Source organism: Melanaphis sacchari, unplaced genomic scaffold, assembly GCF_002803265.2.
Source record: "Melanaphis sacchari strain LSU unplaced genomic scaffold, SCAv2.0 Contig174_pilon_pilon, whole genome shotgun sequence".
NCBI classification, from domain to species: domain Eukaryota; kingdom Metazoa; phylum Arthropoda; class Insecta; order Hemiptera; family Aphididae; genus Melanaphis; species Melanaphis sacchari.
Genome location: NW_020270814.1, coordinates 594,843 through 611,133, shown reverse-complemented (window position 1 = coordinate 611,133; position 16,291 = coordinate 594,843). Strand labels below are relative to the sequence as shown.

Here is a 16,291-nt window from a genome sequence, read left to right as displayed (position 1 = left end):
TTTTAACTGTCAATCAAATATATGCGGTATTGAATAGTCTAAAATGTGTGGTTGTGAATAGTAGCTGTGTGATTTTGAAAGACACTCTATAATAATTACTGTAGAAAATAATTTCCTAGTTAATGTTGCAATAAACAATACATTTTAGTCATCTTCTAACATAATTTATCTTGTACATAAATATAGTTATTACGATTTACATTATATGATCAACAATTTTGTTATTTAAATATCTATTTTAAATTCGATTACATATTATTATTATGCATATTTAATTTATATTTTATATTCATTATAATCACGATAAATTATAGCTTTAAAAATTAAATATTAATTTTTGAATTTTTATTTATTTGATTGATATTATTTAATACAATTTTTAGTCAAATATTAAGCATATATCTAAATTTAATATCTTTAAAAAAATTATTCATCAAATAGAGATAATCATCATAATTTTATTAGTTTAGGTACCTATAGTTTGTTATATATTAGCTCTTTAATGACGGAAATACTTATTTTGTTTAAAAAGAAAACCAATCATTCAATATTACATAATTAAGAAAGTATCAATATACTATTATTATAGAAGACTATGAGTCATCATTAAATATTACGTGTGTGCTGTATAGATACGACTAAAACAGGTCACGGTCACTAGAAAATCATTAAAAGAGTTAAAATATTTATTAAACTATCTCTGAATTAAAATTAATATTTTTAAATTCAAAGTTTAATTTAATTTTTAATAATCTTAAAATATAGTCTTAATCTCATTTACTTTTATTTTACCAGTTTACACTGCCAATAACATTTCAAACAGGTACAAACTATGAAATCGTACAATATAAAACCTTCATTGAAAAATTATATTGACAATATAATCATAATTATTAAACTCCCTCGATACAATAGAATTCGATAAAAAGTTTTTCAATGGTATGAAATTGGAACAGAAATCGAATCGAATTCGGTCACAAATCTAGGATATCTACTACAGCAGCGATTCAGCCTGTACAATACCTATAGAATAATATTCAAGCATTTCCTAAAACGTATCAGATTCAAATGCCGTTACATTAATACGCTTTGACGACACATATTTTCAAGATGTCATTGCAGATTTGTATAATATTATATGTTATACATATTTTTGTACTATTTACATTATTATGACGAATCTACCATTGTTGTTTTTGAAATTCATAGATAATAAATATAATAATAAAAATTGTACAATATGGATGAAGAAAATCGAACACCATACAATCCTTGTACTTCAGTGGACCGAAACCTAGATATAATAATTTAGTCGCGATTATTTGCAGTTGTGTTTGATACATCTCGATAGATCGGTTGATAAATCGATATACTTGGCGTTTTAAATTCGTGTGAAAAATCGGTAAATAGATACCATATTATATTGGATTTATATATATCGCGTTACATACGACTGTGCATGGTAAATTTGTATGAATGCATGTACACCAATAAACCTGTTTATACAATGAAATTGGTTTTATTCATAAATCATAATAAAACAAATATTTTTTTGGTATACTTTTATACTATATAGGTATTATACATAAATAACAAACTGGTGATTTATTAAGCATACTAATCTATTATTTAATATATTCAAAGACCATATTTTCTAATTCTTGAATATTTTTTTTTACTACATAAGAAGTGTCTACGTATTGTAGTAATATATACTTCTATTTTAAAATGAGAACTTTTATTTGTTATAAATTATTTAATGGATAATGTGTATGTACCTATAATTCACCAAGACATTATATTATACTCATACATTATATCCCAACAGGTACTACAGTTGAAAAATCTTACTTTATAATTACCAATTCATTCATTAAATTTACTGTTCAATTTAAACGATAATCCTTAATGTTAATATAATAACTTTTATACTACACGAACTACGCATGTCGAGCCAATACAATGAAAATAATTACCATCTATGAAAAATTTCTTCTGTTGATGTAATAGCTTTAATAACATTATAGATAATTTGTAATACTACAATTGAATATTGTAATTTTCATTAAATTACGTAAAATCATACCACGTCAAAAAATATTAAACTCGAGAGAAGACAGCAGGCCATTATTAGGTACAGTTTCGAAATTGAGTTGCGATAAAAAAATATTCGTTAAAAATAAAATATTTTACTGAATGGTTTTAAACCCGTCATATTATACTATAATAAATTAACAACATCAATAATAATCGGTATGTTACAATAACGTTATACCTATTATGTAAATTATTAAATTTAGACAGACTTGCCAAGCGAGTTCTAGTCGTAAGAAAACATATTGCTGCAGGATCGGCCACTTTTGGGGAATCTACCTATATGGTCAGGAAATTCAAGTTGTGGGCATAACATTGCAGTACTGGTTGTCAAAACAGAACTCTCTAGAGACAAAATGATGATACAAGAACACAGCCGACTGGGACCATGAGCTAGATGATGGTTGTAATACTATGCTTTTTCTTGTTATACCACATGGAAAAGACTTAGTGGACGGATAGACGTCAGCTGTTCATTCTAAGCAATCAATAACTCAAGAAAACTGTCGACCTGGAAAAGCTTAAGTTTCTAGCTTCGATTGACTCGCGTAAATGGTTAGATACTTCACATTTCACATGCAAGCGAATGTATGGCGTGATTTATCGGCTATTAGCTTCCCCCTACTTCGGAGTAGAACATGGTTGGGAACCAAAATTGAAACATATAAACAAAAATTTAAATATTTTTATATATTATTATTACAATGCTAGTACGCGTTGTATCCATTAAAATGTCATCATTTGTTTCCTTAATAAAAAGTATTTATAAATTGTTCAATACTCAACATGGAAATTAATTTAAAAAAATTTTCTTTCTAAATTTGTTTATTCAGACATTTTAATGCTATAGAATATTGATCAATAATTAGGTATGATATCTAAAATTTTAATTCAATTGCATTTGTGTGGACCGGAAGCGTACAGCTATAATACGCGCGCCCGGGTACCAACTCAAAAAAAATACTTACTCACTAACACCTAAATCTTAAAAATTTGGAAGACTGGCTGGGTGTGTTACGGTGTAAACAGCTCGAACAGTAGTCGGGATCACCGGGCAAATAATATATATATATGTGTGTGTTTGAATGTGTATGATTGTTGGTGTGTATACATTTAAAAATAATAAAGGATAACTCATTTAACTATAATGGTAACTATTGGTTGCTATACGAAATGGTACACAAAACAAATTATAAAATTGATCTACAGCTCTTTTGGCCCAACATGTAAAATACATAAAAGGTAGCCATTAGAGCCACAGCATAAATATGATAAATCTATGTATAGGCTCTTCTGGCTCAATAATACAGATTTAAAAATAATAAGCGTAGGACGTTTGCGCATCGCTATTGTTAAAAAAAGGCTTAGATTGTTTTCCTATATAATATAACAATTTGTTTTAATTATTATTACGTAAATTATGATTTCAATAATTACAAAACTATAAATGTATACAAAAATAATCGTCAATATTCAAAAACAAAAAAAAAAAATAATACTTTTGAACGTATACTACCATATTATTTAATCATCTTATTAGATTAGATTCGTTATAAATTGCTAATAAATTACGCATTATTTACATTTATAAAAAAAATACAAAATTATTAAAATATAAATATAATCTAAATATGTTTAAACCCGTGTCCCATTATACTTAAAAATTGTCGATTTATTTACCCACTCGTATACTTAAAATAATGTTCGTTTACGAGTTGTATATTTTTTATTTCTTTGTTTATTAAACGGGTTGACTCTTCATTCATTTTAATATTTGTTGTCACTTGAATCTACAACTGTGGTTCCTAAACTTATAACTCATAAGTCATCAGTTATTAATATTATCGTAACCTATATGTTATCGGTGTATCATCCGGTCATGTCATGTCACTATAGTAGGTAGGTATAGATACCTTTTTATTTTTAATTTTCGCGATGCGCAAACGACCAATCAAATTTCTTACCCGAAGTACTAATGATGCGCAAACGACAAACACCGAAAATAATAATATAAATGGCTCTTTTGGTTAATTAATAAAGATATAAAAATAAAGTTTATATGTGCACGGTCTGTACGGCCAAGCAGAACAAAATAATAATATAGATATAAAAATAATATAAGCAGCTATTAGAGCTACAATTAAATAATAATAATAATAATATAACAATATAGTAAATAAATAGAAAAAAAATTGTCCTCTTGGCTCGATTAATATAAAGGCAGCTAGCAGAGCTACAATGTAAAATAATAATAATATTTAGCCCTTTTGGCCCAACCGTATAAAAATGTAAATACGTAATAAATAAGTAATAATAATAATAATAAATCAAAAGAAAAAACTCACAATTTGTGGAGCGCAGACTGGCCAGCTGGTCCTTTAGCTATATATATATATATGTAATAAATAGTATAAATAATAATAATATACGAAACACGTAACAACAATAATATGTGACGGCGATTCACGCACATAATATTATAATAGGATCTAATCTAGGACAATTCGCCGTGGCCGTTTCGCCGTGGCCATTTCGCCGCGAATACATTTAGCCGTGGCCGTTTCGACCTAACGTGGTCATTAAATATTTTCATCATATTCAAAATTAAAAATATAATAATAATACATTTCTCGTCTTTTGCGTCGAACTCGTTTTTTTAATGCAGCACTATTTTGTAATGTTGCCCGATAAATAAATAATATAGTTATAAAATATAATATTCACCTAAATAATAGTTTTTTTTTTTTTTTTTTTTTTTATTATTACTTACTTTGGCTGCTTCAGACAATGGAGCAATACACGTGTTAATCAAAGTAGACGTAGGCTCCATACATTCAGTATCTTTTCTTTTTAGATTTGTCACAGCGACATTTGCTTCGATTTTTGACGCTTCCGAGTCATGACAATGTTCGTTAATAGTTTTTATGACTGTATGGATTCGCGCTTTGTAAAAATTTCTATTACGGCAACGCCAAAACCATATTGTATTATTAAAATTAACATTATCATAAACATACATAAAATCATCATATTATACAAATATTTCACGACCACGAGTAGATTTTACTTGGGATTTTATTATGTTATACTTATGTTATGCTTATCAATTTACTGCGAGTTGTGTCGCCAGATGAGAACTGATTAAAAAATTACTGCAACAATTGTAATCGTGATCGTCGTCATCGAAGGCCATGGGCGATGTGTAGACATTTTAAGATAAGATAAGATAAATAAGAAAAATCCAATAATAATATAATATATTATAACATTATACTATAGGGTGAATTTAAAGTTAATTTTGTGTTTATACACAATTATTCGACCACGGCGAAATGTCCCATTTTGATTATAATATGATATAAATAATAATAATAATAATAATAATAATAATAATAATAATAGCGATTTGATATAAAAAAATGGATTCAACTAGCAAATTATGACGATTAGCGCACACGCAGTGTAATATAAAAAATATACATAGTTAAATATTTTTAAAAAGGAAGCGATTCGCTCATACGTGGTATAATAAAAAAAGACACAAACGCTCGATCCTTGCGTAACGACATACGGCAGAAGACAAAAATCACACTGGCCGTGCTAATTAATATTCGCACAGCCGACGAGGCGGCATGCGATAACGCGCCGATACATAATTGCATAATTATATAATTCACAAACACAATTAAGTACAATTATAATGGAAATAACAATAATAATGTGTATATGTGTGTGTGTGTGTGACCAGCTGATCCTCCTCGACCGATTTTATCGGTAGCTATTTGTTACGACTACAACAACATTAATTGTATATTAATATTAATGTTCGATAAATATAATTGAATTCGTTACTTTCCGAATATGGGAATAAGTAAATAAACAAAATACTTAATAGCTTTAATATAATTAAAAGTACCTATCTAAAATATCGTCAAAATTTATCGCGTAATTTTATAATTAAAATCTGAACACTTTTTACAAAATAACAATATTATAGTCAAATTTTTATACGATATAAAGAACTTTTAGTTTGAGAATTTTATAAATAATAAGAATTATACTTAACTCTCGCTTCAATCACAAAAATACTTATTATTTTTAATAACTCACTGTTGTTGACAAAGCTAAAGGTACAATGAATTTTTTTTTTTTTTTTACAATTACTTTTTGTCGAATTCGCACTTGGAAATTTGTTTCCAGTCAACGTATTGTTATACACGGAATGCAACTATAAATGACCTTCGGTAAAACGACTTGTTGTAGACCGGATAAATACCATGACTCAAGGAATTTGCTGACGATCGAAATAATATAATCATACGAATAACTGTTCAATCGAGATTAATGTTTTGAAGATTTAGTCTCAGTCTTGGCCGTCCACAAAGTTGTTTCAACGAATCAGTGATTCATTATTATATAGGTAAGTAATGATTATTGCGTGTATAAGAGATTGACTTGTAGATAATAAAAACCAACATCAACATAAGTCCCAATAATACTTTGGCTAGACATATGAATATCATACCTATACGAAAAAATCACATAATGACTACAAATAATTTTAAATAAAAAAAAAAATCGGGGAACACGTTTTGATGTATAGTTAATGTGAGATGTAAACTTTATTATTGAATAGGTTACTGTAATAGATGTGTTAATTTTGAATTAAATGATAAATAATTTTATAAAAAATTTAATTCTTAGTGGAAATAATATTTTTCTATTTCTAAGGATATTTCATAATTAATCTATAATAAGTGTTATTAGTAAGTTATTTTTTTATTAGTAATATGGTGGGACAAACTAAATTTTAACAAAAATATCGTATTTATTACACTAATTATTAGTCATTAAAAATTCATAATAATATACAAGTATCTTATATTATTGATGCTAACTTCAGGTCAATTTCGATGTACCATAGAATAATGTGAATACGTATATGGTACAAACAACTTAAAATTAGTTTAAATATTTAAAACAATTATTTTTGTATAGATTATATAATGATGGAAAATTTTAAATCTTTATTATTTATATTTTTAATTTCTAAAAAGAAAGAGCAAAAACCTTTTTTTTTTAATTTACATAATATCCAATTAGGTACATCAAAATAAAAATTTTGAGTTTCAAATTCTTATACAATTTGTTTTTTTTATATATTCAATATTATTAAATTACTATAAGAAAAAAATTATCAAAAATCTTGTCTTAAGCTTGAAAGCTTTAAGGTATTGACAATTTTATGAATTTTGAACTACAAAATATTTAAAAACTTTTATTTAAACTTCAAATACTTGTTAAACAAAAATTGTGCGAATATTTTTAACTATTCTGAGTAACTTATGAGAAATAATGTATTTACAAGAATTTTAAATAAAAAAAATTGTATACATTTATTAATCACTCAAAAGTTGCCAATATATATATATTTTATAAATATATCGTGTATTTAAAGAAAATACTCATATATTATTTTTGATCCTTCAAAGTGACATAAATAGTTTATTAATTAATGATTAATGTAATTGATTTTATCATACATTATATTTTTAAAAGCTATAAATTGAAATTAATAATATAATATATAATGTAAAACCAAATTGGTTATTATTGATATTGGGTACTCATTACTAACTATCGACATTTTATCAATTTGTATAGGTATTTTTGTAATCATATAATTTATATTAATTAGATAATGTACTTAATAAAATTTAGAGTAGTATAAGAGTAGTACAGTAGAAATTGAGCATATTATATTATAGTGCAATATTTTGTTCCGGTTAATGGAAGCCGAGCTAAAATAACTTAAACATTATATCATTTAATATTAATATTGAAACATGGGATAATATTGTACATAATATTATTACATAATTACATGATTATTGTATTATGTTTTCTGTTTATTATTTCCATATAATTATACTAACATACAAAAAAAAAGGGTTATTTTAATATGATATCCCGGTTTGGTGATTTTAAAATCTGGCAAGCCTATATTATACTACGTATTACAAGTGATTTACTCCATACAATACTAAATTCAAACTTAAATCATTGAACTATAATTTTTAATTTTATTTAGAATAAAAGTATGGTATTTTTATTATTAAATATTATCTAAATCGAGTAGGTTTTAAATTAAACCTGTTTAGCCAGTTTTTTTTAAAAATTTAAGCACATAGTATGATAGTCTTCAATCTTTAAGAGTTCAAGAACACCAATTTAGTGATATTTTAATGTCCGATCAATATAATTTATTCTATTATAGCGTGCAAACAAAAATAATTGACTATCAAAATCACAAAGGTTTCTTTACAACAAAAGTTTTATTTTAATATAAATGATATTCGTTGCCATATGCATGCATTGAAAGACCCTACAAAGAAAAGTAATTATATACCCTTAGCATTCACACTATACTTAATGGTGTATATTATATTATACTTATTTTAGTGATACACATAATAATGACATAAACAAAAATTGTTTGTAAGATTAGAATGTAAATTACATCGAATACCGGTACATTTTGATATAATAGCAACTATCGTAAAATAGTCTATTTGTGTAGAAGTATGTAGGTAAATAACGTATAAAAAATTAAAAAGCAACTAACATCATAGTATAGATGAAAATAAAGCATTTAAGCCGGGCCAGTATTAATTTCTGTACAATTGTCAGGAAAAAATCACAAAAATGTTTTTTTTTTTTAATTCATTAAAAAAAAAAGAGGATAATCCTAATGGCCGACAAGCCCCAAAGAAGAAGAAGAAGAAGAAGAAGAATTAAAGAAATTGTGGTTAATATCGATTTTCAAATCATTAAAAAAGAAAAAAAAGTAACGCGTTTTAGGATGATTCTGGTTTGTACATTTAGTTATAATTCTTATATTATACGGATTCAACTGCATATACCTATGCAGCAGTACATGAATAAAATATGATACACCAATATAATCAACGCAATTTTTCCCTCAACCTATCGTTGAAATTATTCATTTAAATAGCTATAACATAGATTTGAAAAAGGATTAAAAAAAAAAAACACGGTGGATAAAAGTACAACCGAAATAAAGGTGAACAAAATAATTTCAAAATCATGTAATTATTTTTTTATATTGATATTAGATTTATATAAATTAATTTTTAATGTTTACACTTATATTCTATACGTCGTGGATGATACAAAAAAAGTATACATTTAAGAAGAAAAACAACATAGCGATATGTACTAATTAGTTTAGCACTTTAGAGATTAATCGTAGATTTTACATGATACAAGTTATTTCAACATAATAATGTATGTGAGTTCTACGAATAATAATAAATATTTTATGCTTCAATATAGCAGACAATAATAATTTATAATAATAATAATGATAATGATAATAATAATAATAATAATAATAATAAAAAAATGAAGGATAATAGCTATAATAATAATAATAATAATAATAATAACAATAATAATAATAAATAATAATAATAATAATAATGATTATATTATATTATATTGTAGTTAATTTATCATATTTTTGCTAAGTACTTACATTTTATGACACAGGTATTAATCAATTTACCTGGTGTAATCGTTTTAGTTATTCTTTACCCTCACAGTTCGTACCCTTAAGTGTAAAAATTTCGTATTATCTTAACATACACATAATTAATATTCCGTGTATATTAGTTTCAATATAATACTTATGGTACGTAAAAAACAGAATCTAAATACAAACAACCCGCCGTGAAAGTGCTTTGTTTGTTGAAATTCGTCATTACTCATTACACATGTATACGAATATTGTACGATAAAAAAATTTTAATAAACAAAAAAATTATTAATAAATATTATAACACAATATTCGACTATCTAAGAATAGAATAAAATCGTAATGGAAATTGAAATTTTTTGAGCGTTTCTATAAGTAAAATTTAATACGAGTAATATAATAATATTATATACTTATACGCTATATAATTAGCAATTTAATGAAAAAAGGCACGACTATAGATAATATAACATTGTGGTATCGTCTCTCAAAGGCGATTTCACTTAAGCATTACTTACTTAATTCTTTTTAACAAAATATTAAATGAACGATTATTATACATCGCCTTAAAATTTACTTATTTTATAATATTATTATAAACAAAGGTAAAAGTATAATAATGCATATATATATTTATACATACAAAAAAAAAAAACAGGGCCACAGTCTTTTTATACTCGAAGAGTAAAACGGTTATATAATAATATTAAATATATTAATGTCATTTTGTTATTATATATTATAATAGTTGCGTGTAAATGTGTTTATCAGGCAGATTGTCAACAAAAATAAAAAATAATAAGAACCATTTCATGTTAAACACATTATAATATAATATAACAAAAAAAAAAAAATACCTTTTACCAGGCAAATGAGTATCTGACGTCTACTTCGTGTAAGCCCGGTAATTTTTTTTTTAATACGTCCACTGATCGGACTGTCGCTTTAGTGCTATTCAAATTCAGTTTTTTCAAATTAATAAGACCTGCAGAAATTTATATCGTTAAGCAATGGTTATTAATACAAAAAAAAAAAACAAATATTAAACATGTGTCTTACTTATGAGCGATACGATTCCCCTGTCGGTAACTTTAGTCTCGCATAAGTTCAAAACTTGTAAGTTGGTCAGATGATCCGATATGATTAATAACCCGGAGTCACCAAACTGAAAAAAAATATTTTAGTTTTTTTTTTTTTTATAATTTATACGTTTTTTGTTTTTATTCGTTTTATACACAGTTTTTGAAAAGTATCGACATACCTGAGTACCCCACAAATTGAGAACTTTTAAAGATGGTAACTTAATCAACGTCTTGGCACAAGTATCTGTTACATTGGTAAAAGCTAAGTCGACCGATTCTAAATTGCCGAAAGGGCCACAATCAAACATGGAGTTCAGATCCAAGTCAGTGCCACGTGCCGGTAATGATAAATTTTGTGGACCTCCTTTTCGTTGCTAAAAATGGAATTAATACAATTCGTTTATCAGGATGCATGTAACGAAAAAGCTAGATTTCTAAAATTTGATTAACAAATATTACTTATAAAATCACTCCGAATAAGTTGAGTGAAAAATATTTAATTTTAATATTTATTACGGTTAAATTAAATTCTTTGTTTTTCTATACGCATCTTATATAATAAAGCCGTTCTACCACGGCTCATGAAACATACACCGTACGTCATGTAATTTAATGATTAATGATAAATAATAAATATTATTTTAAATCGTAAATAGATAATTCGTCAATTAAACCGAATGTTTTTCTTGAATTAAGTTTACTGAGAATCCTGACAATAAAGTCGTGGTATTCAAACAGCCTAGTATAAACATTATTAAGAATCAATATTTGTGCCTATATATTTATATCTTACCAATTCAAGTAGTTGATTCTGCCTTGACATAAACTCGTCGTATACATTTTTACCAAATTCTGTAGACTTAAGTGTGTCAACAATCTGATTTCTTTGATGCAAGTCTTCCACGACCATCCACTCAAGCATTAAGCACAAAACGTCCATCACTATTCTGTTGTTTTTTAACGCTTCCGAAACGCACGTTCCCAAATGCTTGGCTTTCAAGTTTTTCAACAGTTTCTTTTTTTTACAACGCTCACAATCCATTAACGTTTTAAGCTATTTTAAACAGATATATAAATAGATTTATGTATTATATTTATTTACTTTATTTTTATAATTAAATAAAAATTATTAACAAGATAGTATTATATCTTTTATTTGAATATTTTCTGAACTTAAGAGTTAAAACAACGGCTGTGAGGTCAATTATAAAATATTAAACGGCTGGATCGGTAGATATACAAAGAAAATCATGAATTGTTGGAGTAAGCCAAGATTAAGGACGTTATATGTGAAAGATCTGAGAGAAACTCTGTAGAATAGGAATATATAGAAGGAGGTAGCATCAACGGCTCTTGGAAATAGTTATGAAGTCAGAACAAGTGCTTTATTTTACAATATTATCCTAGAAATCATACTATAATATAATATACGCTTAAAAAATCTAAAAATCGCTTCAACGTATTTTTAATTTATACATTGACTTTGAGACAAGAGCTTTATAAAATTTATAAATTTAATTTTTTATATAGTTAAGATTTTATGCTGTTATGCAGTGCATGTGAATGCTTGATTCAGAAACATACCAATTGAGTCCAGACAATTGAACTTCCGCAGAACACAGCTTCGATCGGCGAACACAAATCGAACCAGCCATCTTTTGTCTCACGGACAGCTAATACTTGCTTATGAATTTCACAATCTTCATGCAGTCCTATTTTTAATATCACAGAGGAAATGTCCCTAAAGTTAAAAAAAAAGAACAATGATCAATTGGTTACGAAGTGTCACAAATTTAAATTTTCATAATTTGCCGCCCCATAATGTGAAACAATAAATAGCAACCGTATATAATAGAAATCAAGCACCGGTTCTCATGGGTTCTAATATTTTAGACGAACTCATTATGGTGTCAGAATCAGAATGGTTGTCAAACTCTTTTAAAATATACATTATTTTGTGTCATAAGCATGTCGTACTTAAAAATTCTGTTTTTTGTTAATTTAAATATAATAATCTAGAACATATCACGATGTACATTATAAATTATCGAAGGAGTATATTTTACATATAATAATTTATAAAAATTCGATGTAAAATAAAATACTTAATACAAACATATTATACCACCTAAATAGGATTATAGTATAGAAAAATATAAATATACTAAATTGAAGCTATACTATTCTAGTTACCAAATTAATTATTCGAAGATAATTATATGTCTCAGGCACAATACATCGACATAATGTATGTATGTGCATTATGTCGATGTATTTTATATGCAAATAAGTATAATACATTATTATTTTTAATATTTTGTTTGAATACCATGTTTTAATATTTTATACGCTGTTATCTCAATGCAGATATGTATTTCAACAATTATGATAAAATCGAGGGAAAATTCAAATCATCGGGAAAATGGCACTTTACAGGACAAATTTTAGATTATATTTAATCTAGTACTATATCTTAGTACATTCAAGTACTGTATCAAAATTTACCTCTTTAAAGTACCAAATAGATTATAAACCAAATCAAAACGCCTTATATTTGAAAAAGTATTAATTATATTCCTAAATGTATATGCTTAGAATAGTTATTGTGTAAAATACTCGTTTGGTCATAGTCAAAAATCTGAATAATAGAACAATAGTATACTCACTCCATAAAAATTGAACGAATTAACAGCAATGCGGGAAACGGCAACGGACGCAACAATTGAGCAAGTCCGTACAGCCAGTCGCTATATTCTGATCTGTTGACAAATGCAATTCGTTTTGGCGCATATTAATGAATACATAATAATAGCTATAAAGTAATATACTCTATAGGTATGGGTGGGTGACGGTGGTGTAGCGTCAGGATAGGATTTATAAGACGTTTCAAATGTAATATAAATATAGTATATACACATGTATATAGTACTGAGTATGTCTTACATGTTTTGAAGAACAACAATGTAGCATCTCAGGTGATTGGTGTAATAGCAATCGAATTCGGCTTCCGAACAGTTAGCCGGCAACTCCTCTGATGCGGAGTATATGGCAGTAATACAGGTGGATACCATGTTCGGTAGTACCCTGTTATGGGGGCACACAGCGCTGGCACTGTGAACTCTAAACACGTACGCCGAAAATTATTATCAATTTATTACATTTTATCTATACATCATTTATTTTAATGGTATGATTCCAAACACATTTATCAGACGAACAATATTACCTGTGTATAGATATTACTACTATAGATATCATAATATAGAGATGATACGGATAAAAAATTAACACGCAGCTTTGCTTACCTCGATAAAAAATATCTAATTGATTCGCCACTTTGGTCCTGGATGTAAAGAGCCTTTATATAGTCTTGTACTAATGTACGAGCCGTCAGTGTTCTTGCGAAGTCCTACGAAGACCGAAAAAATTGGGAAATATATTATACAATATTATACATATACATAGTGGAGTATTAAAAATATATTTATTGTATACATCATGCACTCACAAAATTATGTTTGAGTATTCTTGTTATGGTGTAAACTAAGGAATCTTTAATGATAGGTAGGCTACTTTGGTCTTTGCAATGATGCGATAAAAACGAACACATTTCGGCGGACGGGGGACAGTCTTCAATCAATGGGCGCAACGTACCGATTAGTGCCTTTTCCCATGATTGTTTGCAATATTTTTCCTGGTCCTAGATATAAAAAAAAATGAATTTAAGCGTGTAAATAGTGTCAGTTTAAAAATCGTGATAATAATCAGTTTATTTTAATACACAAATAGAAACATACTCTAGTCATTAGCGTACTGGCAATAAAAGTTGGCATATGAAATATTTCATCATCGACCAATGGAATGTTTTTGGCAAAATCCACTATATTCTGTTAAATACACAACACATTTAAATATTTCGAGAAAACAGTGCAATTAGATACTAAAAACAAATATAATATTATTATGCGTTACCTGCAATTCTTTTAACATATCATCTGGATCAGATTGACTTTTTAAAAGTGTTTGGGTTTCCTGAACATTTTTCTGTAAATTAAAATTAAGAAAATATATATTACTACTCTTTAATAGTTTTTACATACTATTAAGTTTAAAACGAACCTTCCACAGGATTGAATAAAGAATTTGATCTCTCAAATACTGATTAGTTGTCTGTAAACAAATATAAACAGTTAATACGGCGTATTGGTTATGCAAAACAACGTCACGCACAAGTATAAAAAGAAGTAATTCGAATAGTACACGAAAAACAATTATTAATATTGTTAAAAATTTTTAAAAATCAATTACCTGTAGCAAATAAGAACCATTAGTGACCACTACACGAAGACAGTATTTGAAATTTGAGTCCCATCTTTTTACTGGATATAAATCTTTTATAGCTTCGTACCCAATAGTCTTACTAAGAAATCCATTTGGCTAAAAAACAAATAACAAAATAAAAATAAATTCCTCAAATTCATATTAAAAAAAGCAAATTTTATTCGTAAAAGATATAATAATTAAATTAATTTTATGCAGTTCGTATTAAAGAAAATTACAATCCAAATTTATATTAATAAATAATGATAATTTAAATCAATATTATACATTAACAATAAACAAAAAAAAAAATTGTATTTATCACAATTAACTCTATAAATGAAAAATATTTTTAATTTATAACGTTCATCTCTTTGTTTTCAGGATAAATATTTTTATTTTTCTAATATTTTATATTTCATGTCAATGAATCACAACCATGACTATTTATAACTTAATACCCAAAAGTTAAACGTATTTATGAAATATCGTGTATCACTGTATCAACTATCAACTATCAATATTTGCTCGCATTTTATGAACAGTTTTTTTTTTTTAATAAAAAAAAATACAATGATAATTTTTTTGAAAATCGTAATTATATATTGTCCTATGCATTTTAATTTAAAAAAAAAAAATACGGGTAGGTTATAAAATAGGTACACCAAAATATATGAAAATTTAGTTTAGATATTCAGTCCTCCATACAAGTCAAGCATTGATGATTAATACATTATTAGTAAACAGATATATATATATATATATATATATATATATATGCTATTATTGAGCATAAAGTCAAGCGACAAAAATTGTATGAATACACAATACAATAATATTGGTACATCATTTCAAACGTAAGAATTTTGTGATATGGATTTTAGTTAGCTGAATATACGGACAAACGTAATAAATAATAATGTTTTCCGAAACTATTAGTCATTTTATATCGGTCGCCAGTCGATACAAACACGCAACAACTTAGGTACTCGTATTTTCATATAGATAAAATAATATTATAATATTATGAAATGGATTTTTATTAAGTCACGGTATCAAAAAACAAACTAAAAAATAGTAAAAAATTTTTTGAAAAACATATTTTTAAGCATTTCACTGATAAATATTTAACGTTATAATAATTAATATGTATCTTTCCAGTATTATTATACTATACATTTAAATAATATACAATTTTTTATTTATAAGAATTCCCTAAGGACTTTAAGGGTTCTAT

At 26.3% G+C, this 16,291-nt stretch overlaps 1 protein-coding gene across 3 annotated transcripts in view; it reads right to left on the bottom strand.

Annotated features, from left to right (window-relative positions):
* Positions 1-9,903: 9,903 nt before the first annotated feature.
* The window catches only part of LOC112592431 (C-Maf-inducing protein-like), a 32,004-nt gene continuing 25,616 nt past the window's right edge, over positions 9,904-16,291 (bottom strand). For all 3 annotated transcript variants that reach the window (XM_025336478.1, XM_025336480.1, XM_025336479.1), the window contains exons 3-15: positions 15,043-15,171; positions 14,854-14,904; positions 14,707-14,778; positions 14,532-14,621; positions 14,243-14,434; positions 14,040-14,143; positions 13,678-13,854; positions 13,401-13,493; positions 12,319-12,475; positions 11,528-11,788; positions 10,914-11,108; positions 10,712-10,817; positions 9,904-10,637 (exon numbers count right to left, since the gene is read on the bottom strand). In XM_025336478.1, the coding sequence (XP_025192263.1) occupies positions 10,513-10,637; positions 10,712-10,817; positions 10,914-11,108; positions 11,528-11,788; positions 12,319-12,475; positions 13,401-13,493; positions 13,678-13,854; positions 14,040-14,143; positions 14,243-14,434; positions 14,532-14,621; positions 14,707-14,778; positions 14,854-14,904; positions 15,043-15,171 (1,752 nt within the window). In that variant the 3' untranslated portion in view covers positions 9,904-10,512. The remainder of the gene's footprint in view (positions 10,638-10,711; positions 10,818-10,913; positions 11,109-11,527; positions 11,789-12,318; positions 12,476-13,400; positions 13,494-13,677; positions 13,855-14,039; positions 14,144-14,242; positions 14,435-14,531; positions 14,622-14,706; positions 14,779-14,853; positions 14,905-15,042; positions 15,172-16,291) is intronic.